Raw genomic sequence first — 21,168 nt, 5'->3', positions numbered from 1 at the left:
AATTCACCTCACTCACTCGCAGTAGCACTCACCGGTACTCTAGAAAACCCACAGGACAAAGTGGAGGTCATTCTGAAGTGGGAAGGAGATGCAGAGAGCCAAGTTCTCGAAGGCCATCCATTTTCTCTACTTGCAGAAGTGGGGAAAACTAAACTAAACGAAACTAAACCAAAACCAACCACCCCCCAAAAACCAAAAAAGGTATGGGAGTCACAACCTTGATCTTTCCAATATCTTACATTTTGCACAAAGACTTCAGACTGGCTGTACCAAGTCTGTTTCTCTTTCCAGTTGTCACTGTAGCCATTAAATCTATTCCCCTGCTGTGTTTTCTGGCAGACGGGGTACAGAATAGCTACAAGATTTCTGCATCCAGCTGCTAAAAGGCAAAGGACTGCTGATCACTCCGAAAGAGCCATCACTCTTAGTTTAAAATAATGTCAAGTTTTAATTTTGCAAAAATAAGCCTTTGAATCACCTGAGAGGAACAGAGAGATCTTTAGAATAATGAATGGAAACATGTTTTAAAACAAATATTCACTTGATGAGCCTGAAAATTAACAGTGCAGCACTAATCACTAACCTAGAAACCTTGAATAAGAGTGAAGCTTTTATGGCTAAATTTATGGCTAAATTTAAGAGAAACACAAGGAGAAAAACAAATTAATAACAACAAACACGTATTAACTTTTGTTTTTAGTGATACAGAATGTTTTTTACACGTTGCTTATGTGTTGAGTTCTGCTTGCAGTCTGCTGAAGAAATACAACAGCATTTCTCCCAGTTGAATCAATGAAAAGTCCAGCTTCACCTTCTGGAAAGTAGTACAGGCCTTCCTCTCAATTGTCCACGTTCCCCTGAAAACAGACAAAAACCCCCATGTGTATGTGTTTTAGAGAAAGAATTCAAGGCAGGTTTAAAGGAACCAGCGGGAAGAGAAGGACGTGGGATGGAGGGACGGGCCATCCGCCTCCCGCTGTGACCCGCTCCCGGACCCATTTCATCCCTTCCCCTGGTGAAACGCACCAAGCGGGGTCTGTAAAGCGGCCTGAGCAGGACGGTGCTTTTTGTATGACCCATCCTTCATTATTTTGATTCTCATCTAAGGGAGCAAGCTGCGCTCCCAAGACACTGAGATAAGGAATTAAACCCCGAGACAGAGAAGCAGATGGGAAGTTTGATGCTGGCTTCAGTAAGACTTCACCAAGGTGTTTAGAAAAGCCGTGCTCCCACGGCTATACGCTGAGTTAGCTGGTGTGCATGTCTGGGGGGACGCGCTGGGCATCAGTGACGAGCCAAGCGAGGCAGGTGGGAGAGGCGAGAGACACAAGGGAAGGGCCACAAACGTCCAGGCAAACATCACCGCCGCCTTTACATCCTTACCCATCCGCCGCAGTCCTCAATGTAGCTTCTCACTTGAGAATTTCCATTAATCACTTCACTGAGTTGTTTGTGATTCACCTTATCTGAGACTTTCTTAGCAAGATACATTAGCAATTTCACAGAAACAGAGAGAAAAACTCTCCCGTAGACCAGCTCGGGGTTCTGGTTAATCCAGCTCCTGCTGAGAGATTCCACGGCAGCCCCAAACTTCTCCATCTGCAAGCATCGAGAGGGCGGTTTGAGCTTCTTTTTAAATGACAGTGTAAGTCTTGGCTCAAAATCCAACATTCAGTCAAATTCCTGCATTTGCTTCTTCTACCCATGACTAGAGCTTCCTGGTGGTACCCGCACAGCGTAGCACGTTCAAGGCAGGGCTCTCCTTTACTGCGGCTTGTACAAGCTGCAGCAGCGGGGAGCGTGGCTGAAGGACCGGGGAGGCAGCCGGCCGTCTCCCCAGAGCTGCAACGGACCTGCAGCTAGAACTGCCCGCAGCGCTCGCACCAGCAGCGCGCTGGCACGAGAGCTCTCGCTGCAGGGCGGGCTGGAGCACCGCTCTGCCCCGCTCACCACCGTCTTCCTCCTTTCCCCCTCCACGCAGCAGCTGCCCCCACCAGCTCCAGACTGCGGAGCGTCTCCTGCAACGGCAGGCCGGCCCAGGCAGCTCCAGGGCTTCCCAGGTGATAAAAAGCAGCTCCTTTGGAAGAGAGGAGGAGAAAAGGCAGCTCCCGCAGTGCCTCGTCCGGCTTCTGTCCTGGCGGCTCGCACGCTGCCGGGACACAGAAATGACGGGAGGCTGCGGGGTATCACGCCCCTTCCCCTCAGACCCCCCCGGCTCCCGCAGCGCAGGCTGTGCTGCTCCCCAGGCTTCCGCTATTCTCCGACGCGAGGCTGGCCTACAGCCAAGGAGCCGGCCAGGCCAGGCAGGACAAGGTGAGCTTTACCTTTCCCCTGAGCACTTCAGCAAGCGCCTCTGAGGAAACCCGTTCAAAATCCACGTTGCACTGGTCCCCCATCCGCCGCAGGCGACTGGCGACCACGACTGGGTCAAACCCGGCTGGAGGCTCTCCGGCAGACGGCACACACTCTAGAGCGGAGAGAGCAGGGCGAGGGGTTTCAGCATAGCGCGTTAAAGGTGGAGAAAGGGCACACAGCTGGCAGCCCAGCCTCTTTAGCTGCCTACTGCGTCCAAAACGCTGCCTTCAGCGGGCGTTACTGCCTCAAGCGCTCAGGAGGATAACGCAGGGTAGACCTCTGACAAGACATCCTGGGAAATGTAAAACCAAAGTCCCTAAAAGAAATATCATACAGCCATTCAAGTATTCATTGATTTACAGGGACCGAGGGGCTCTGTACCATGGGTTTGTCCAGGTCTCTTTCCTCCCACCTCAGCTGCTTCATGCCCCAGTCTCAGTTCATCCCCACTCCCGTTCCTCCAAGGGCATCCCTGAGGCCTCTCTCTACCGCTCCGGGTGCCGGCAGCCCCTTCCTCCCAGGCTGCCAGAAGCAAGCAAGGAAGGTCAGAGGACTCAGAAAACATCTCATCTCTCTCTTCTGACTGCGATGACACAGCAGCATCGATCGGACGGCAAAGTCCTGCCTGCATTCCCCCAGCACTCCGAGGCTGCAGATCATCGCGTGCCGTCTTTGGAGAATTTAGATATTATACTCAAGGTCTCTTCTGAGCAAGTGCAAATTGCAACGTTTCGAAGTCTCACAGTGACCCAAATTTGGGAAGGTTTTCGCAAAGGAGCAAAAGGCATACTTCACAAATTTCAAGTATATAAAACCATTAGAACTTCTCAGCTAAACTACTTAAAAGGGGGGGGGGGGGGGGGAGCGCCTCAGTTAAAGCGTTTGTCCCTTAAAGCATCCTGAGGGGGAAAAAAACAACAGTAGACTATTATTTACTTTTTCTGAATATTACCAAAACAAGGTTCAGCCAGGAGGAGCTACCTGACACCGAAAGTTTCAGCAAAACCATTTCCACGTTTGGCAAAGTCATAAAGAATGGAAAGCAGGATCTTTCAACATAAAGTGGTGGCCAGCTCGATCCGGGGGCATCGCTCCTGGCCCACCCCCCTCCCTCATCCAGCCGCTGATTGCGGTTTAGCTCCTCCGGCTGGCGCCGGCTCTGGGCGCCTGCAGCCCTGGGCAGAAGCCTGCGGCTCCCGGGGGTCTGGGGCAGTTTCACAGCGCGCAGGACAGCGGAGGCAGAGGCACAATCCAGGAGAGGAAACAAGCAATACGCTCACGGAGACTTTTTCTTTAGGCAAAAGGACAAACTGCCATGGAGCTTTTGAGAAATGGACTTGGCCTGCTATCTGTGTCAGCAAGATCCCAGCGTCTCTTGGGTCATTTTAACCGGTTTGTTGCCGAGAAAATAATGGGAAAAGCAGTATGAACACAGGTGAAATTCTGGGTTTCTAGCAGCATTGCCCAGCAAACCAAAGTAGCCCAAATGATGTCTAGGAGCTTTGTGAAGCAAAAACTGCATTCTGTCTTACATGTAAAAGCAACTGTTTTCATCCAAAAAGCAGTATGAACTTTCTTTTTGATAACAACAGTTAAAACTTGTCCCAGCCCGTTGGTTCGGAGCAAGTTACTCGGGACTTGCAGACCCGCGCGGGGCACAGCAGCCGGCAGCACCCTCCCTGCCAGCACCGCCCGCCACCAGCACCCGCAGCCCCGGGGAGGGGAAGGCGGGGTGCCCGTCCTTCACAGCCCCCATCGCCCGACCTGCCAAGGCAGACTGCAGCTGTGGGCTGCCCGGGATTCAAACAACTTCACCTTGCTCTAACTTTTCCCCCAAAACAGAGAGAGCTTGGAAGTCATCACCAGCCTGCGTTTTAGGAAACCCAACGACCCCAGGCTACAGCCTCCTTCCTTTAAGCGTTCGGTCAAAACGCTCCTCCGTCACCTGCAGCAAACAAACCATTTTTTCCTCCCGCACAGGCCCTACCTCCCGAGTCTGTCTCCAGGCTCCGGCAGTCGCTCCCATCTTCACCTAGGAGGTCAGAGAACAAGGCTTCCACAATGCACTCCGTCTGCTCCTCGAAGGTTGCCATTTCAGCGTGCGTCCCCACTGCAGAGCGGGCAGGGACACCACTGCAGCTGCTCGTCTTTGCAGGTGAGCTTCGCCCCTGGATTTTGGCTTCCTTTTCCCAGAAGTGCCCAGGTTCTTCCTTCTGGGAAGAGTATGACCCCAGACTGCAACCCAGAACAGCACAACAGCCAATATTTGCTCTCTTAACTGTTGTAATTCAAGCTATGGGTGTGGCTTAGTTTCAACATAAGTAACTTCTGTTAAGATCAACTGAAATAAATATTTACAGGTTATCAAAGGCTGTTGACCTGTTCATTCATCGAGAAAGGTGTCTGGATAAAAGGCTAGAAGCTCCAAGTCCCATCCCAGATGAAGACTAGACTTGGTCTAGCCACAGCACAGTAAATGATAGCTTGCAAGCAAGCTATCAACTATTTTTTTTCTGAAAACTGCATAATGCCAATGCTCCAATGCAGCTCTCCATAAGGACAGGTATACAACATATGCATAAAGACACTGGAAACTGTTAATAGGAGCCCCACTACAGCTGACTTCTCTACCTTTGAATTCACCCGTAGGTAGCTCACTTGCTACAGTAATTTGGCACAGGAGACTGAAATAAATTGTTGCACAATTGTTCCTTAAAGCCTTGCTTCAAGGAAGTTGAGAGAGAAAAGCCTTGTCTGACGCAGAGGCAGGAGCTAGACTGCAGTTCTCTCTGGATCCGCGGTAGTGATCGGATGACTCCATCCCGCAGTCTTCAGAGTTGAACAAACAAGTACTCCAGAAAACAGCCACATTTTTATTAGGAAAACCAGCAGTAAAATCTAAAACCTGTTGTTTAACAGTGACAGCAGTATTTCAGTGAAGCGCATGGAAGGCATATTACAATTTAAAGGTACAATACAGTCATTACAAGAAATCTTACAGAATAGGGTTAACGAAGCCACTCCTTACAGAGCGCCATAAAGCCCTGTTACAGTAACCCAGGTACCTCAACCTTAAGCCAAGGAGCCTTCTTCAGGGTTTTGCCGCTGTGTAAAACATGGCTGTGACAAGGACACTTCATGGCACTGTGCAGAGTCCAACTCTCCGTAACTTTTCATAGAGCAGACGGAGTGCTGTCGACGTGCTCTTCAAAAACAAGTCCTGAGGCTGGCCAGAGTATAACTTTAAAAACCGTAAAAATCTAGTCACGTAGCACTGCACCATCTTGTGTACTGTATTGCGAGGACAGGATGACAGTACTGCACAGAAATAAGTACTACACAGAAAACAAACCTTTAAATACCCATTCTAGTTACAAAGTAACAAATGGTAAAAATTTGTATCAGCAAAAATTTAATATTCCATACAGGTTAATTACCTAAACAGCAATTCTTCCATTATTGGTGTGAGTACCAAGGACTGACAGCTCACTGACATGGCCGAAGTCACGGAGGCTACAAAACTCACACCATGTTAACTCAGGCACACACATCGTACACAACCTGCACACTCCTGCGTTTTCTTACAGTAGCCCTGACGGGAGAATTTCAGAGAGAGCAATTCATGATTACGGTACCACATTTCAACTAGAAAATACACTTCTTTCTCTTGAAAAAGAAACATACCGTTTCTAGTGAGCACGATGTACCCTGTCCACCCATCTCTGACACAGCAGAGCTCCGTTCACCTGTAAGCGAGGCTACTATCGAAATCCGTCCATCAGACAGAAAACTAAATCACATGTAAAGGGAGCCAAGAACCAAATACTTCTCTCTCCACCGCACTGTTCCTCTTAATATGAGATAAGTAGCAGGGTCCTGGAGTCTCTGAACTGTTTTTTGAATTATTTACAATTCTCATGAAAAAACCTCTCCAAAACACATCCCTGAATTTTGCTCATTTCTGGTTCCATCAGTGACGTTAGTGTCTTGTGACAATCACCACAGATGCCACCACTTCTGTGACTCACGCCAGAAGCAGCGGGCTCCCGAATGCATTACCTTGTCCTTTCCCCAGCCCAGAGGGAGGACGGACCGTTCACCCTGCCCCATCCGCAGCAATCCCGTACCCACCAGCTGCAGCTACCCCCACACCACATGTGCTGGCGAGGCCCAGCTCTGCTCCAGGAAAGGGCTGCTAACACTCCCACACTTTAAAAGTACAAAACCAGCATCAGGTATGGCAAATGAAGCCAGAGAAGGCAGCTTTTCCTGTGCCCTGAGCAAGCATCCTACTGGGAGCAGGGAACAATCAGGACCCCAGTCCGGCAGCTGCCCCCATGACCGTCCTTAACACTGAAATAAAGGCTTGCAGTGCCTCCGGCTTTGCCTCACTCTGCTTCACAGAAACCTGCATCTCTGGATCTGCTGCCTCAAGCAAGAGCTCTGTTAGGAAGAGGCAGCCTGTGTCATCCTGAGCACTGAGATAAGCTTTCCACGGCTGGACGCCAGCTTTGCTCATAGCAATAGTCTGGATGTGGACAACGTGAAGAGCTGTCTGTATGGTATCCGGATGAACAGTCCCGCACCAGGGCAGAGAGAGGTGGCAGCTCATGTCCAGGCTCAGCCAGGTCTTCTCAAACTGTTCTGCAGTCAGGTAAACATCAGGAATTAAGGTCAGGCTGCCTGTATCGGGATGAACCTTGAGGACTTCTTTATTCCCTTCAGAAATCAGTGACTCTGAAATGAAACCATGAACACGTGAGATGCAGCATATAACGTGCAGCTCCCAGTTTCACAAAGAACATCTTATGAAGCCATCAGATAGAGAGCTGGAATCAGTCCCCTCAGCAGTGATCAGCCATGCATTGCACAAGACAGTCAGAACACTAAGACAGCATTCTCAAAGCACTGCGATCTTCTTCCAAAGAAACCCACATGAGAACATCTACTGACAAGGGGAAAACGGATCCCAGATGAAGGTGAGGCGAGTTACCTGTGTCTCTGTTCCTGGAGTCAGTACAAGGAGAACAAGCGTAAGAGGGTTCTACTGGCTGGTGAGCAGTGATGAGTGCCCAGCGTTCTCTGCCATAAACCGGTGCAAGAGTGTTAAACTCTGAAGCCCATGTATTCACAGGTCGCTCAGTTTGGTCTTCCAGGAGCCCCAGAGAGGGGTCAGACTTGGGGCTACACAGGACCCGTTTCACTACTTCTACACCAGACTGCAAAAGGCGATAGTAGAACAATCCACGGTCTCGTACTGCCATATCCATCTCCTCCTCTGGGAATTAGAGGGACATAATTTATGGAGAATTCTATCATCCAGATTTTCCCAAAGTACTAACCTTTAATTACTAAAAACAGATTCCCAGGGATACAGTGTAAGCCTGTTACACTCACCAACCAGACAGCTAGGGGCCACGTAGCAGCCTAAGGCATAAAGCCACCTTACCTTGCCATCCTGCATGGTCTCCTCACAGCTAGGATGCTCACACACGGCACCCATGCACTGGGGACACAGCCAAACCAGGTCCCAAAAAGCCTGTACTACAGCTTCAGTGAAACAGAATGAAGGGAACCCACCTATGCAGTAATGGAGCAGCCTCCCTAGCATGTCCTGACACTCGGCAGGACGAGACAGGAAAAGTCGCACCAACGCTGTCAGCAGCTCCATCTTCACTGCTTGGAACATCTCCGATTTCACGTTCTCCACAAAGTCCTCTAAAACATAGGGAGCATTCGGTACTTTCTCACCGTGTGCGCCCAGGAGCCAGATCAACGCTTGCTTGCCCTGAAGGAACCACAGAAAAAATAGCAAATAGGCACCGTTTACCAGAAAGACAGTGCTGACGTGAAATAAACAGACAGAAGAGAACAAGTCTTCTGAAGATTTCTGATCTTTGCCCGCCAATTGCGAGCCAAAGGAAAGCCAAATGGTCACTGTCCACCCACCCTCAACAGCCGCCAACCCAAGGCACAAAGCCACCGTACCTCGCTGTCCTGGATGGCGTCCTCACAGCCAGGCAGTGCCCGACACACTGCATCCGTGCACTGGGGACATAGCCAAACCAGGTCCCGAAAAGCCTGTACTACCGCTGCAATGAAACAAAATGCTGAGCATTCCCCAAGAGTTATAAAACCACTGGGGGGGGAATCCCAAAAACCCCCCTCAAGAGACCTTGCAAATCTTAACTGGAGAGGTCAGTGCCTTGCTTGTGACTACGATTTGAGGCACCCTTCTTCAAAGTGCCATGACGCTGCGTTTGTCAGAGCAAAGTTGCACCAAGTCTAAAATAAAGCACTGAAACTTCAGATTGTTCCTCTGGCTGCTGGAAAGTAATCTCTCTTCTGGACATTCCCCAGGCTTTAAAAAGACACTGACTCATGATGCTTCAGACGCACAAGGTTAGAATGATGAATTAAAACCAACGCCAATTCAAAACGAGTCTCGTGAACTTTAGGTCAAAATGTTAAAGGCTCTGCTGCCCACTTACAGAAACACCAGCAGCTTCTAAGACTTAATTCAACAGCTGAGGGCAAGCGTGTGATTTTCAAAACTGAAAGCAAGATCATTTAAAAGAGAGGGCAGAAACAGCAACGCTATGAAGTTAGACCTGAGGGCAGCAGAAGAGAGACAGACGCCTGGGTACAACTGAATCAGACTACTATATGAGGAACAGAAATCACACAGATTTAAAAGATCTGTTAGTCATCTTGGCCCTCAAACAGTCACTAAAATGTCTCTGCCGAGTCCCTCACTCCCTAAGTCAGCAGGTGGCAGCCAGAAAGGAGCCTCTGCATCGGACCGTGAATGCAGCTATGGCCATCTCCACCTTCACCACAAAGAGTAGTTCCTAAGGAAGGAAAAACTACAATGCCTGGCCACACTATATACCCCCACTGCACCAGGAAGACTTCCACCTGAAGATGCCCATTAAATGAAAAGCCAAGTGCCTTTCAGAGCCTCGAGTTTGGGATCACAAGCCCCAGCAAGGCCACTTCCTGAAAGCACAAGCCGGGCAAACAGCCTGCGAATGATTACCTGAAGTGATGTGTTCCTGCTGAAGCCCCAGGAGCTCCGTCAGAAGCCCCACACACTGTTCTGTGTATGTCCTAGCAATGTTGCCTGCAGAGACACCAAAGGACACAAAAGTCAACCTTTTAGCAGAGTGAAATAGGAACCATGAGCCCAACTATTAATCACAAACTCACTTTAAAGGAACAGTCTCTTTTCCTTTTTGACTACAATTTCTGAAGGTGTAGTCAAATGAGCTTGTTCCCCACAGAAGGGATACGTTCCTTTCTCTGAAGCCAGGCGTAGGAAGAAGTCTGAACTTCTCTTAAGCGTAACATGTAAGAAAGGCATTTTAGCATCCCTGGCTTTCTCCTTATGAATACTACAGAAACTCACCTACTTTAAAGCTTACAAAAACAAAACTAAAGCGCCCCCAATCACCTTAACTGCCCCCATCACGACTCAAAGACAAGGCAGGTATTAGAGCAGCTCCTCCACCCACTACACAGTTTCATTCAACACTATAAGACTCATTAACAAGATGAAATGACACAATTTCTTTAGAGCATCTCATCAGAGCACAGCCATCTGAACGAGATCCAAGGACATTATGCACAGCCTTGAAGCAGTTCCATATCAGGACTTCTGAAAGAACTGGCACAATTGTGGTTTAGAAACACACTCACACAAAATGTTCCTGGGGAGGCTGGTCTACAGAGGGCTGTACTGCTTCAGCACAGATCAGTTATTTGGCATTTGCCCAGATATACTTCAGCAGAGAAAGGCCCACCTTAAAGGTCTAGGGCTGCAGCTGCTCCCAAGGCAAGACACAGCTCTTACCTATGGCAAAGATCGCCCCTTGGGCAAGCTCTACCGATACATCAGTGCAATAGCCCTTCAGCTCCTCCAGCACTTGCTGTACGTTTTCATCGTTCACCAGCTCACACAACACCTCCATCTTCTGACATTTGATGTAGTGGGGCTCTGAATACGAACAGAAGAACTTTTTGTAGTGGCTGCTAAAATGGCCAGGAAGGCTACCAAGGATCTGACGCACATGGCACAGCGCAGTGAAGCAGAGCTCCCTGCTCTCAGAAGTGCAGGCAGACAGCAGCGGTCCCTTCACTCTCACCAAAACATCTGCCTGCACATGTGGGTACTCCTTGGCCAGCACCAGGAAAAGCTTGGTGGCTGCCATCACAACGCTGGGGCTGCTGCTTTTGAGATAGCCATCTAGCAAATTGAGTATGTCGAAGAGCTCCTCCTCGCTGCGGGGTCTGTAACGCAGGAGGAAGGTAAGCACCTCGCTTTTCCCCCACTGATCCAGATCAGCCATCCTGCCAAGAGAATAAACAGAGTTTGCAGGAGTCAAGAAGCGCACGAAGATCTGCCCTGCACAGGGTAGAGGCCTTAGCCTCTGAGTTTCTTACTGCCTCTGTTCCAAACCAAATGCTATGCTTCAAAAGTAGATACCACAATTCCCCTCAAAATACTTGACCAGTTTATGCACATGGGCTTAACCCAGTATCAGTTATGGGCACTTTTGCTGGTGCTCTATGCCAGGCAGCAACGTAGACAAGAACCCTGGGCAGAGCAATACCCCTCTTTTGCCAGATCATATAGAATTATCTGCAGAAAACTTAATTTCTTCAAGCAATGCATAAGTTATATATCTTTCCATGGACTGGGAGAGACATACTAGAACATACCTGTCCCACAAATGTATAATGTCACCAAAAAAACCCTAACCCAATCACATTAACTTAGAATTCCAAAACAAACCACCAGCTGAAGCAAAGACTCCCTGGAAAAGCAGGGCATCTCAGATTTCTCTTAAGACCTTAGCACAGAAGTAATTTTGTTTCTCTTAGGATGGGCACTGCCATCTTTGGGTGCCTGACTCTTCCCTTCAAGTACTGACAGAAGCCCAGAAATACCTGCTTTGCTAGCATGCAAAACGCAAGAACAAGAATGAAGCTTCCAGTACCACCTTAATATCGAAGGAAACAAACCTGTTGAGGAGATGATGGGCAATGGGTTTGTTGATGACAACTCCTCCCTCCTTCTTCAAGATCTCTTCCAAGGCCCTCAGACAATTCACGACTACAATAGGATCCCGATCACGAAGCAAACTGTATAGCTCATTCACCAATGCGCCATCTGCAAAGAAGCAGAGGTCTCTATATCAAATTCTGTCTCTTTAATCGCTGTCTGTAAGCACTTATCATGAACGAAATATAGAGCTTGAACGGGGAGAAGCAGCCAACGAAACTTCCAGCTCTACAGTGACACCCGCCCTCGGCACAACTTCTCCCTGAAGGGCTGCGGACGCGAGAACGGCACCGGCCGACCGGAGACCGCGGAAACGGCCAGGCCTTGCGGGAGGCCCTGCAAAGCAGGTGCCGCTGCGGAAGGGGCACTCCGACGGGGACCCCGGCCACGCCTGCTGTTTCGTTAACGATTCGATGCACAGCGGGAGCCCGCCTCTCTTCCCCTCTCTCCCTCTTTCCGTCTCGCAGCCGCGCCAGAGGCAGCGCGGGAGCCCGGGCCAAGCCGCCGCCCCGCCCGTGCCCCCCACCCGCTGCGCCGCGGCGGGGGGCCCCGCGCCAGGCCGGTGCTCACCCACTTCGCAGTCCCCCTGCAGCTTCAGCATCTTGGCGCAGCCCAGCACGGCCGCTCTCCGCACGTAGGAGGCCTTGTCCCGCAGGCCGCTGAGGAGGGGCTGCTGGAGGTACTCCTGGATGCCGGGCATCCTGCGGGCGGGCGGGCGTCAGCGGGCCGCCGCCCCGGGCCCCCTCCCGCCGCCCCGGCCGCGCCGCCCCGGCCCCCCTCCCGCCGCCCGGGCCGCGCCGCCCCGGCCCCCCTCCCGCCGCCCCGGCCCCCCTCCCGCCGCCCCGGCCCCCCTCCCGCCGCCCCGGCCCACCTGAGGCCGCACATGCTGCGGAGGGCGAGCCCCCGCACGGCGGGGCTGGGGTGGGCGCAGTCCTTGCGCAGCGTGTTGACGGCCAGCAGCGCCAGCTGCGGCTGCCGCGGGGCCTGCGCCCGCACGTACAGCGACACCAGCTTCTTCTGCACCACGTCGGCCGCCGCGCTGGCCTTCACCATCTCCGGGAACAGCCCCGACACGTCCGCGCCCTGCGCCATGTGCCTGCGGCGGAGACACCGCTCAGCGCGGCCCGGCCCGGCCCCCGGCCCGGCCCGGTCCCCGGCCCGCGCACCCCGCCCGCCCGTCCTACCGGATGACGCGCAGGACGGCGGCGCGGTACCGCAGCCGATCCGCCTGCACGTGCGGGTTGGCCAGGGCCCGGCGGAGCTCCCGCAGCGCCTCCTCGCCGCCCAGGTACGGCATGGCCTCGGCTCGGCTCGGCTCGGCTCGGCTCGGCTCGGCCCGGCCCGGCCCGGCCCGGCCCCCTCCGCTCCGCCCGCAGCCGCCGGCCCCGCCGCCACACCACCCTCTGCGCACGCGCCTCAGCCCCGCCCCTCCCCTGAGGTGCGACTCGGCCCCGCCCCGCTCCGCGCCGCCTGCGCCTGCGCCTGCGCGGCGCCGCCCGCCGAATTCGGCGGGAAGCGTCGGGTCAGCGCCGCTGCCCCCGGCGGCGGCCGCCATGAGCGGGACGGTGATCCCCGGTACGCCCATCGCCGTGGACTTCTGGAGCGTGCGGAGGGCGGGCGGCGCCCGCCTCTTCTTCCTGTCGCACATGCACTCGGACCACACGGTGGGGCTCTCCAGCACCTGGAGCCGCCCGCTGTACTGCTCGCCGCTCACCGCCCGCCTCCTGCACCGCCGCCTCCAGGTAGGTGCGCCCGGCCGCCCCCGCCGCCCCGCCCCGCCCGGCCCGCCCTCACCGCCCGGCCCCCGCAGGTGCCGACGCGCTGGATCCGGCCGCTGGAGGTGGGGCAGAGCCACGCGGTGGGCGAGGAGGTGACGGTGACGCTGCTCGACTCCAACCACTGCCCCGGCTCCGTCATGTTCCTCTTCGAGGGCGCCTTCGGCACCATCCTCTACACAGGTACGGGGCAGGTCCCCGCGGCCCCCGCCGCGGTCCCCGCCCTGCCCTGACGGCCCCGTCCTTGCAGGGGACTTCCGCTACACGAGCAGCATGCTGGGTGAGCCGGCGCTGAGGGGCCGCCACATCGACCGCCTCTACCTGGACAACACCCACTGCCACCCGCAGCGGCCCCTGCCCTCGCGGCAACGCGCCACGCGCCAGGCCGCCCACGTCATCCGCACGCACCCGCAGCACCAGGTCGTCATCGGTGAGTGCCGCCTCGCATTGCGGTGCCCTCGCCTTCCCCTCCCGTTGGCGTGGCACCTCGGCACCCTCCCCTCGGCAGGGTCTCGTGCTCCCCTGCCCCGTCCCTGGTGCGCTGCTCACGGCTCTCCCCGCAGGTGTGTACAGCCTGGGGAAGGAGACGCTGCTGGTGGACCTGGCACTGGAATTCAGCACCTGGGTTGTGGTGAGCCCCTGGCGCCTGGAGCAGATGCGGCTGCTGGAGCTGCCTGATGTGTTCACCACCGAGGAGGGGGCCGGCTGGATCCGTGCTGTGGATGTCACTGAGATCCGCTGGGATACCCTTGTCGGCTGGAACATGCTGCGCCCCACCATTGCCATCCTCCCTACCGGCAGGCCCGTGAAGGTCACCCACCCCAACATCCACCCCATTCCGTACTCGGATCACTCATCCTTTTCGGAGCTGTGCGAGTTTGTGAAGTGGCTGAAACCTTGCTCGGTCATTCCAATCGTGAGGGGCAGCATGTGCCAGGCTTACTTTCAGAAATACCTAAGTTCTGCCCCCCAGGCACTTCCTGACCTCAAAATCCCAAAGCCTGTGCAAGAGCCTGTACAGCAGCAAAGCAAAAGGAAGGGACGGGAACCCGTGCGTCTCTTCAAAAGAGCTGCCCGGCATTCTGTGCCCCGAGGAGTTGTTTATGAGTCCCCAGAGAAACATACTGAGAAATCTGAAGAGTTCACGGGTGTTAAGGTTCTTCAGCAGAACTACTGTGAGTCAGCTTTCTGCTCGGAAGAAGATTGCACTTATTGTCACACAGGCAAGGAGAAAGGGAAGGAAGAGCTGAGGGGAGAACAGCCAGGAGAAGCAAGAGCAGCTAGTGCCGTTAGCCAGGCACCTGTTTCCAATGAGCACTTTCCAAGTGGATTTGCAGAGCAGTATTTACTCACTCCTTTAAATGTCCTAAAGCAGAATTCCTCACAGAAATTTGACAAGCTGGTAGAAGATTTCTTTAGGAGGGGAGAAGTGTCCTGAAAAATTGTGTGACGCTTGCCAGTGCCAATGCAGTTGATAGCAGTGATTCTAGAGGTCTTAGTACTGCATCTCATTCTCTCTGCTCAAGTTTCCCATCAGAACAGAGCTCAGCTATGGGGCTCTACTTTCTTTACCTCTTATTAGAGGACAAGGAGGAAACTAGAACCAGTTTGTAGGCGTTAGATTTTTTAATTTATTTATTTTTATATCTCTGTCTACATCTGTTGGGTCTCCACACTACACTCGGGCAGTGCGGTCCCACTGCGTGTGTGCCTTGTATCTACTTTTTGCAGTGACTTACCTGTCTCTTGTGACAAAAGATACTGCCAGGTCGATTCAAGTTGAGCTGCAGAGGGCATGAGCTGCCTGCAGCTTGAAGTAATTAGTGGGGATGGATGTGATGAAAGAAGCAAGAAGGGGGAATCTGAGAGGCCCAAAGGTTCCTCTTTCTGTATGTCTGTAATGCCTCATTGACAATGAGCGGTTCATTCCAAGATGCATTACAAATATTATGTATTAAGGTACATTTTAAAAATGGTGCTTAAAGAAATCTAGAAAATGAAGTGCCTCTACGTCTATTAGTCTATTTTCTATCTGTTAATCTACTAATACCTCCAGACAGCACTACTTTTGTATCCAGCCAACTGCAGCTGGATGCAGTTCTGCTCTCCTGAAAGCACCGTCTTAATGTTAACTGTCAATGCTTTTTCAGGTTACTGGCTGGAAAAAATAGGAATTGTCTGGGTCCTTGAGTTCTGGACTTTCCGGAATGGGTTACTACATCCCCTGCAGTCTCTGCACTCCAGTCTGAATTCTGCTTGACTGCAAAGCACTTCTGGTAACTGCCAGCGTTCTGCTAGGCCCACTGCCTTCCCATCCACTGTCTGTTCTTATCGCGCAATGGCAAATGGGATGAAAGATAATGAACTGTCTGCTTAGTAGTGTAAAGTGCTCAGTCTTAGCAGCATTGTTTGGAAGGAACATTGCTGTGGCTGAACAGCAAAAATGGCTCTGTTAGTTAAAGGTCAGGCACTTTCCTGCTCCAGATCATCTGCAGAGCGCCACAGCCTGGCTGGCACAGTCAGGAAGTGTCAGTGGTGTGACTAGCCAGCGGGTACCCACTGTGGAGCCTGGAAACACTGTAGTTATCCATGCCAAACTGCACTAGCCACATTACAGATTGGCTCCCTGTGGGGTCAAGGCTAGACTTGGAAGACAAGGCTAGAGTGGAAATGGTCACTAGGCACTTTCCTGGAGCAACAAACCAGCTTGTTATTCAGCTTTTTCTATCCTCTTTTTCGTTACTTCCAACACAAAGTGTTTCACATGGTCTTGATGAGGATCAGAGTCTCTTCGGAATGTAGTGTCCTGCAAGGTCTCTCCACAACCTGTACCTAGATGGATTGATTTCCCTGAATCAAGCCAGAAAAGCACACCTTTGCTCCTTAAGTAAAGCTAGGGCTTGTGGAAAGCAAAGATGCCTGTAGATGCAGCAGCCACACCTGTTTAAAAACAAGGCTGTCCTGAACAGTAATCATGATGACAGCCAGAGTGGGTATGTTTGGAAAGCTGTTTGGCAAACAGGAGTCCTAACTCCCAACCCTGTGCATTCCCAGGCGCTGCAACGTTTATCACTATAACGTAAGCAGTGCTTCTCACTGGGACTGCCTCTTGACTGTGCCTGCCAGCTGCTAAGGGGACGTTGGAAGTGACGGGGCAGTGTTCTGTGAAATACATTTCAAAAGGGGTAGCAAGGGCAGCTCAAGCTTCTTGCTGTGGTCTGTATGGTCCTGTTTCCTGGAGGTTTCTGTATGGATTATTTGCCAGTCAAAACTCAGCTGCAGAGCCCCATCAGGTCAGTGTGAGTGGAGACACCTGCATCTTTTGTGACATCTGAGACTGCCAGGGAAATAATTGTGCTATGCTTGTAGTGTTTTGTCTGCTGCTGGCTGCCTTGGAGATGCAGGCTGTTATTTTAATATTGTTGAAATTTAAGTGATTCATTTGACAGGCAGGTGAGTGAAGCACTGCCTGAAATCCCAGATTCCACGTCCCGCGTGCAGCCTTTCCATTGCTCAGAAGGAATGCTTGCCTTGTGAGTCACTGCTCCATTTAGGTATGTTGCAAATGACCTTGGAGATCTGATGCATTTCACTGCTGATGTTTTGTGGCATCCAGCCTTTCCTCCTTTATTCTTATCAACCATTCTTATCAATCATTTATTCAAGTAAATGAAGTAGAGAACCTCCTGGTGAACCTCTGGGCAAAATGGAGTTGTAAATGTTAATTCTTTACAGAGGCAACTCTGATCACACAAAGAAGTGAAAATTGCAGAGACTTCAGAAGCTGGGGATCTGCACCCCATTTCTGAACAGTTAGTTAAAACTGCAGAAGAAATGCTGGCTTCTGTTACTAGACCTTAAAAGGTAATACCTGACACTTCAGGAAGAAATTATCCAAATTATATAGAGCCAAGGAAACCTAAAATCTCCATGGTTTTAAAAGGCAATAGAAGCAGGAGAGACTTGACCAACAGTCAGCATGTTGGAGATCCTTGCCTCAGCACAGCAGGTGCATGAGGCATTTTAGTGCCATGTTTCCTCCCTCTCTTAGGCATTAAAATACTACTTTTGTGTGTTACCCTAAAATCCTGGAAAACAAAACATGGCCTTGTGGGGAAAACTGGCAGTATAGTATTGCTGAGCTCTGAGGTTTCTGAGAATCCTTCAGCTTCCCTTGAAGTCTCCTGGCAGTGAATAGCTGGCCTCTTACAGGCCTTGTTCTCCCTCATGCTTGCCTCCAAAATTTCCCTCTTTTCCTAGCACCAGCCTAGCTCACAGGGGAGTGTTGGTGCAGCCAAGAGCTGGAGCGTCATGTACACCAGGGTCTGAACATGCTGCTTCCAGCTCAGCTGCACAGGGCTCTGTCAACACTGCTACCACAGGTGTGATTTGCTCACCATGGTGACAATGAGAAGCTGTAGCCAAGTATTAGCTTGACTGGGGGGTCTCTAAGGGCCACATGCTTGGAAACTTACAGTTATCCCGGCAGGAAAAAAAACCGTGGTGCTCAGACCAAAGCCCTCCCAAATCTATACATGCAGAGCACACTTGAGCTGCTTATCTCTGTTCCACAGTTGGGAACCGAGCCCCCGTGGGATGAAATAACTCACCCCAGGCCTTACAGAGCCTACAGAGGAGCTAGGAACAGGCTGAGTTTCCTTTGGCAAGTTTTCAGCACTGTTTTAACAGGCTGTGATCAAATGCTGGTGTGTTATGAGGGCAGGGCAGGCTTATGGTTCTGGGAGCAGGGCTGCCTGCTGAGCTCCTTCCACACAGTTGCCTGTGAAAGTCCAATCACTATACTATGAAACAGTTTATTTGGCTCTAGCTTCTCTAAAACAGAGTAGAAAATAATGAAGGGGTACCCTGCCTATGCTATGGAGAGAAGGACATGTACTTTTTAAGTTTAGGTTGCTACCAAGAGACTGAGGTAAAACTTAACTAGCATGTGTGCTGGTGTGCTCCACAGCAAACAAGTGCATAATGTAACTCTGTAGGGGACACCGTAGAGCACTCTGCTCAGTACCGTTTCTAACTCTGCTTCCTGTACTACAAGGCTAAAAGCGCTTACGACAACTTCTCTCTTCTCTGCTGCAGAGCTGCTGTCCCATTTCTGCAGTGCAGGTTCTTCTTATTGTTATTTTCTAGATAAGAAGACATGTGTAACAGGGAAATCTTTTCTTCTTCACCAAGAAAACTAATTCAGCGAGTTTACCTAATTTCCTGTGTGGTGTGCTGTAGCTTTGGGCTTATTCCAGATTAACCTCAAGCTTAAAATCTCTGGCTTTGTGCTCTTTTATGGACCCCTCTGAAAAAGTAGTAGAACATGTAGAAAAGGTAGAGTCACCCTGATCATCACGTGAGGTGCCTTCTTCAAATGAGCTGCTGTCTGGCTATGGGTATTCTGTGTGCATTTGCGTTCCTTCTGCTAAATTTGGGCTCTTTTGCTAAGGTTGCTACAGGGCCTAAATTTTCTTTGCTGTCACATTGTACTTGGCCAAATGCCAGCCTCGGCACAAGCGGCCGTGACAGCGCAGTAAATTGTTTGGGATGGACCTTACTTGACAGCAAGCCTCTTGGCCCTGGCTCTGGGAGTCTGGGACTTTGTGAGCAGAAGCCCAGGAAGATGAGAATATTTTAATTTTGTGTGTGTGCTCCACTCATGACAGACGTGCAGCACGGAGCACCACAGGGGGCTGATCCTGTGCTTGCATTCCAGGCATTGCTACTAGTAAATGGTGGAGCGTAGGACTCGGGCCATCTGGGAAGCCATCCTCCTCACCCCAACAGGCAGGAGCTGCAGAATCGCATGGAGGAGGAGGGAGAGCCTGGGGAGGCGAGTTCCTCCCTTCTCATAGAGGAGAAGTTCCACAGTGAGCCCAGAGCACAGACCATGTCAGGCTCCCTTGGGTTTCAAGGGCTCTGGGCCAAGCCCTTGCTGAAGCGTGTTCCATACTTTCTTGCTTTGGAGTTCAGTGTAAACCTGAAGAAAAATCAGGCCAAGAGAAATGCAGCCCCCAAGTCCTCCATGCAGGACCAAGACCTTCCTTTAGCAGACAGTACAGAGCGGTGAGCTTCTGAATGGTATTTTGCTAGAGGAAGAAAGCAGAAAATGTGATTTCTTGAATCTTAAGCACACACACATTACTTGTAGGATTTTACACAAAAGAGCGATGCTGTCCCATTCACACTTCTCTGCTGGCAGCTTGTCGTCTCACTGTCCATTGCAATGTTATTTAGTGCCCCAAATCATGGCTGCAGTTAGAGTTGCCCAGTGCGCTCTCATAGAAAAAAGTTGCACCTAAGTTTCTGTAGAGCAGAAAACCTCCTCGATGCACCCCAAGCTTTCTCCCTCCCTGGGGGATCTGACAGCAGCCCTGAAGATGGTTTAGAAAGGCACTTGTGTAATAGTACACACCGAGATGAAGGCTGTCAGTCTGCATTCCCGGATCTGAATTTTAGCGTGTGTCTGCGTGAACTCTCCCACCCATCTGAGGTGGAGCACTGTGCTGGCTGGGGGAGGCCTCAGCTGGAGAAGCCAGGACTGTCAGGACGGACGTGCCTCTGCAGGGAGAGTCCGGCCCTCGCGGCAGAGGGGTGGAGGGGATGCTGCGGGGGTCCGTGGGAGCGCTTTCTTTCCTGGGGCTTATGTTGCTTTCAGCGGTCTCAGGGGGCCAATTTCCTTCTGCATTTCGGAAGGATCAGTAGAGCAGTACTTCTGTCCTTATGTTTTTATGTGTAGCAGACATTACTTGGTACTTTCTAAAGATGAACCTACGACCACCCCTGATCAATGCACTCTTTGCTTAGTGCTAGAACTCGGCACTTGCTGTCTGGGGACCAAGACCCGTCACAGCCTCAGCGAAGTTATGCGATTAAATGTGCTCTGACATTCAGGGATGCGTAGGCATGTTCTTCCCAACTCAGCACCGCTGCACCAGCCTTGGATCGCTGTGACCTGTTAACGAACGCTCCGGAGTGACAGGACTGGGTTTCCCACAGCCTCGGGAAGCCTGAGATGACGACGTGCGGTGGCTTTTGCCGGGCTGGTGTAGTCTCCACCTTTCACCTGGAATCATTGGTTATAGGGATATCATCACCTTATTGCTGTCTTTGCCTACAACGATCTAACTTGGTTCCCTGTAGCAAACTGTGGGTTGTGAGATCAAGGTATTTTGATTTTTTTCATTGCATGTTCTTTTTTTCTGCTAATCTTCATCTCCATCTGGATGTACACCACTCGCCTTGATTCTTTATGCTTGTTGAAAGGCGCAAGTTCATGCTTGCTGCGCTGCTGTTCGTGTAAGAGTAAATATGCAGCTGTGAAAGTTTCTGAGGTATCGGTGAGAGTATTTGTAAACGTTTTAAAGTTCTGTAAGCTTTTGAAAGAAAAGCGAGACACCTCTAGCATTGTGTTGACTCTGGAGGAGGCCGAGTTAGAGACCCCTTAGAGATGGAGCTCCTGAGTGGGCGACGCTGACCTGACTCGCCTCGTCCCCTCCAGAAGCGTTCGACCTCCGAGAAGGCGGTCTGGCCGCCTTCTTTCCCAGCCTCTCCCTTACGCACACAAGAGGGCTCCGGCAGCCGCGGCCTCCCCCGTGCTCGTTTAACGGACGCCGGCTGCTGGGAAGCCGCGAGGCTGCCCGGGGGGGGGGCGAGGGCCCGGAGCCCACGCAGCCGCTCCGATGGGGTGCGGGTTGCTGGAGCAGCTGCTGGGCGGCGGCGCAGCCGTTCCGGGTACCGGGACGGAAACGACCCTTGGCCCTTGCGTAGCCGCTTCACCACAGCTCCGACGGCCGGCCTGCCCAGCCCGGGCCCGTGCCGGGGCAAGGGAGGCGCCGGGCCCCGGGGCGGGACAGCGGCCCCGAGCCCGCAGGGCTTCGTGCCGCCCGGGCAGAGCCCGGCCCGGCCCGGCCGAGCTTCCCCCGCCGCCGCCCGGGCCCGGGCCCGGCGCTTCCGCCTCGGCGGCGACGG

General features: G+C 52.2%; 3 protein-coding genes across 6 annotated transcripts; 1 reads left to right on the top strand and 2 right to left on the bottom strand.

Moving 5' to 3' along the window:
• Nucleotides 1-450: 450 nt before the first annotated feature.
• Nucleotides 451-4,804, bottom strand: BCL2L15 (BCL2 like 15). 2 transcript variants are annotated; one of them, XM_072844774.1, is made up of 4 exons: nt 4,343-4,804; nt 2,325-2,467; nt 1,384-1,599; nt 451-857 (listed from the first exon to the last, which is right to left on the bottom strand). In XM_072844774.1, exons 1-4 carry the CDS (start codon nt 4,446-4,448, stop codon nt 840-842), a joined length of 483 nt encoding a protein of 160 aa, XP_072700875.1. In that variant the 5' UTR covers nt 4,449-4,804; the 3' UTR covers nt 451-839. The 2 variants fall into 2 exon arrangements, with proteins under 2 accessions (XP_072700875.1, XP_072700874.1); XM_072844773.1 differs by lacking the exon at nt 4,343-4,804 and adding an exon at nt 2,737-3,082.
• A 388-nt stretch (nt 4,805-5,192) lies between these two features.
• On the bottom strand, nt 5,193-12,788 carry AP4B1 (adaptor related protein complex 4 subunit beta 1). 2 transcript variants are annotated; one of them, XM_072886280.1, is made up of 10 exons: nt 12,604-12,788; nt 12,291-12,515; nt 11,990-12,120; nt 11,380-11,527; nt 10,208-10,704; nt 9,395-9,478; nt 8,344-8,447; nt 7,936-8,143; nt 7,349-7,633; nt 5,193-7,092 (listed from the first exon to the last, which is right to left on the bottom strand). In XM_072886280.1, the coding sequence occupies exons 1-10, from the start codon at nt 12,714-12,716 to the stop codon at nt 6,665-6,667; spliced, it is 2,223 nt and encodes a 740-aa protein (XP_072742381.1). In that variant the 5' UTR covers nt 12,717-12,788; the 3' UTR covers nt 5,193-6,664. The 2 variants fall into 2 exon arrangements, with proteins under 2 accessions (XP_072742381.1, XP_072742382.1); XM_072886281.1 differs by lacking the exon at nt 12,291-12,515 and having other exon boundaries at nt 12,604-12,787.
• Nucleotides 12,789-12,810: 22 nt separating this feature from the next.
• Nucleotides 12,811-20,833, top strand: DCLRE1B (DNA cross-link repair 1B). 2 transcript variants are annotated; one of them, XM_072886282.1, is made up of 3 exons: nt 12,811-13,161; nt 13,445-13,624; nt 13,758-20,833. In XM_072886282.1, the coding sequence occupies exons 2-3, from the start codon at nt 13,468-13,470 to the stop codon at nt 14,630-14,632; spliced, it is 1,032 nt and encodes a 343-aa protein (XP_072742383.1). In that variant the 5' UTR covers nt 12,811-13,161; nt 13,445-13,467; the 3' UTR covers nt 14,633-20,833. The 2 variants fall into 2 exon arrangements, with proteins under 2 accessions (XP_072742383.1, XP_072742384.1); XM_072886283.1 differs by lacking the exon at nt 12,811-13,161 and adding an exon at nt 13,172-13,377 and having other exon boundaries at nt 13,758-20,832.
• The last annotated feature ends 335 nt before the right edge of the window (nt 20,834-21,168 follow it).

This window comes from Ciconia boyciana, chromosome 23, assembly GCF_034638445.1.
Source record: "Ciconia boyciana chromosome 23, ASM3463844v1, whole genome shotgun sequence".
Lineage (NCBI taxonomy): Eukaryota > Metazoa > Chordata > Aves > Ciconiiformes > Ciconiidae > Ciconia > Ciconia boyciana.
The sequence above is the reverse complement of the archived record's forward strand: the minus strand, read 5'-3'. Positions and strand labels throughout refer to the sequence as shown.

Coding starts and splice junctions, on each gene's coding strand:
- BCL2L15 (XM_072844773.1), bottom strand. CDS start 2,986: ATGCAGGCAGGACTTTGCCGTCCGATCGATGCTGCTGTGTCATCGCAG. Junction 2,468..2,736: donor GAGACCTGGACAAACCCATG/GTACAGAGCCCC, acceptor TCTCCGCTCTAG/AGTGTGTGCCGTCTGCCGGA. Junction 1,600..2,324: donor CTGAAGTGCTCAGGGGAAAG/GTAAAGCTCACC, acceptor CGATGCTTGCAG/ATGGAGAAGTTTGGGGCTGC.
- AP4B1 (XM_072886280.1), bottom strand. CDS start 12,716: ATGCCGTACCTGGGCGGCGAGGAGGCGCTGCGGGAGCTCCGCCGGGCC. Junction 11,528..11,989: donor GCAGGGGGACTGCGAAGTGG/GTGAGCACCGGC, acceptor GCTTCTTTGCAG/ATGGCGCATTGGTGAATGAG. Junction 10,705..11,379: donor GCCCATCATCTCCTCAACAG/GTTTGTTTCCTT, acceptor TTCTCTTGGCAG/GATGGCTGATCTGGATCAGT.
- DCLRE1B (XM_072886283.1), top strand. CDS start 13,335: ATGTTCCTCTTCGAGGGCGCCTTCGGCACCATCCTCTACACAG. Junction 13,378..13,444: donor CGGCACCATCCTCTACACAG/GTACGGGGCAGG, acceptor CCGTCCTTGCAG/GGGACTTCCGCTACACGAGC. Junction 13,625..13,757: donor GCAGCACCAGGTCGTCATCG/GTGAGTGCCGCC, acceptor CTCTCCCCGCAG/GTGTGTACAGCCTGGGGAAG.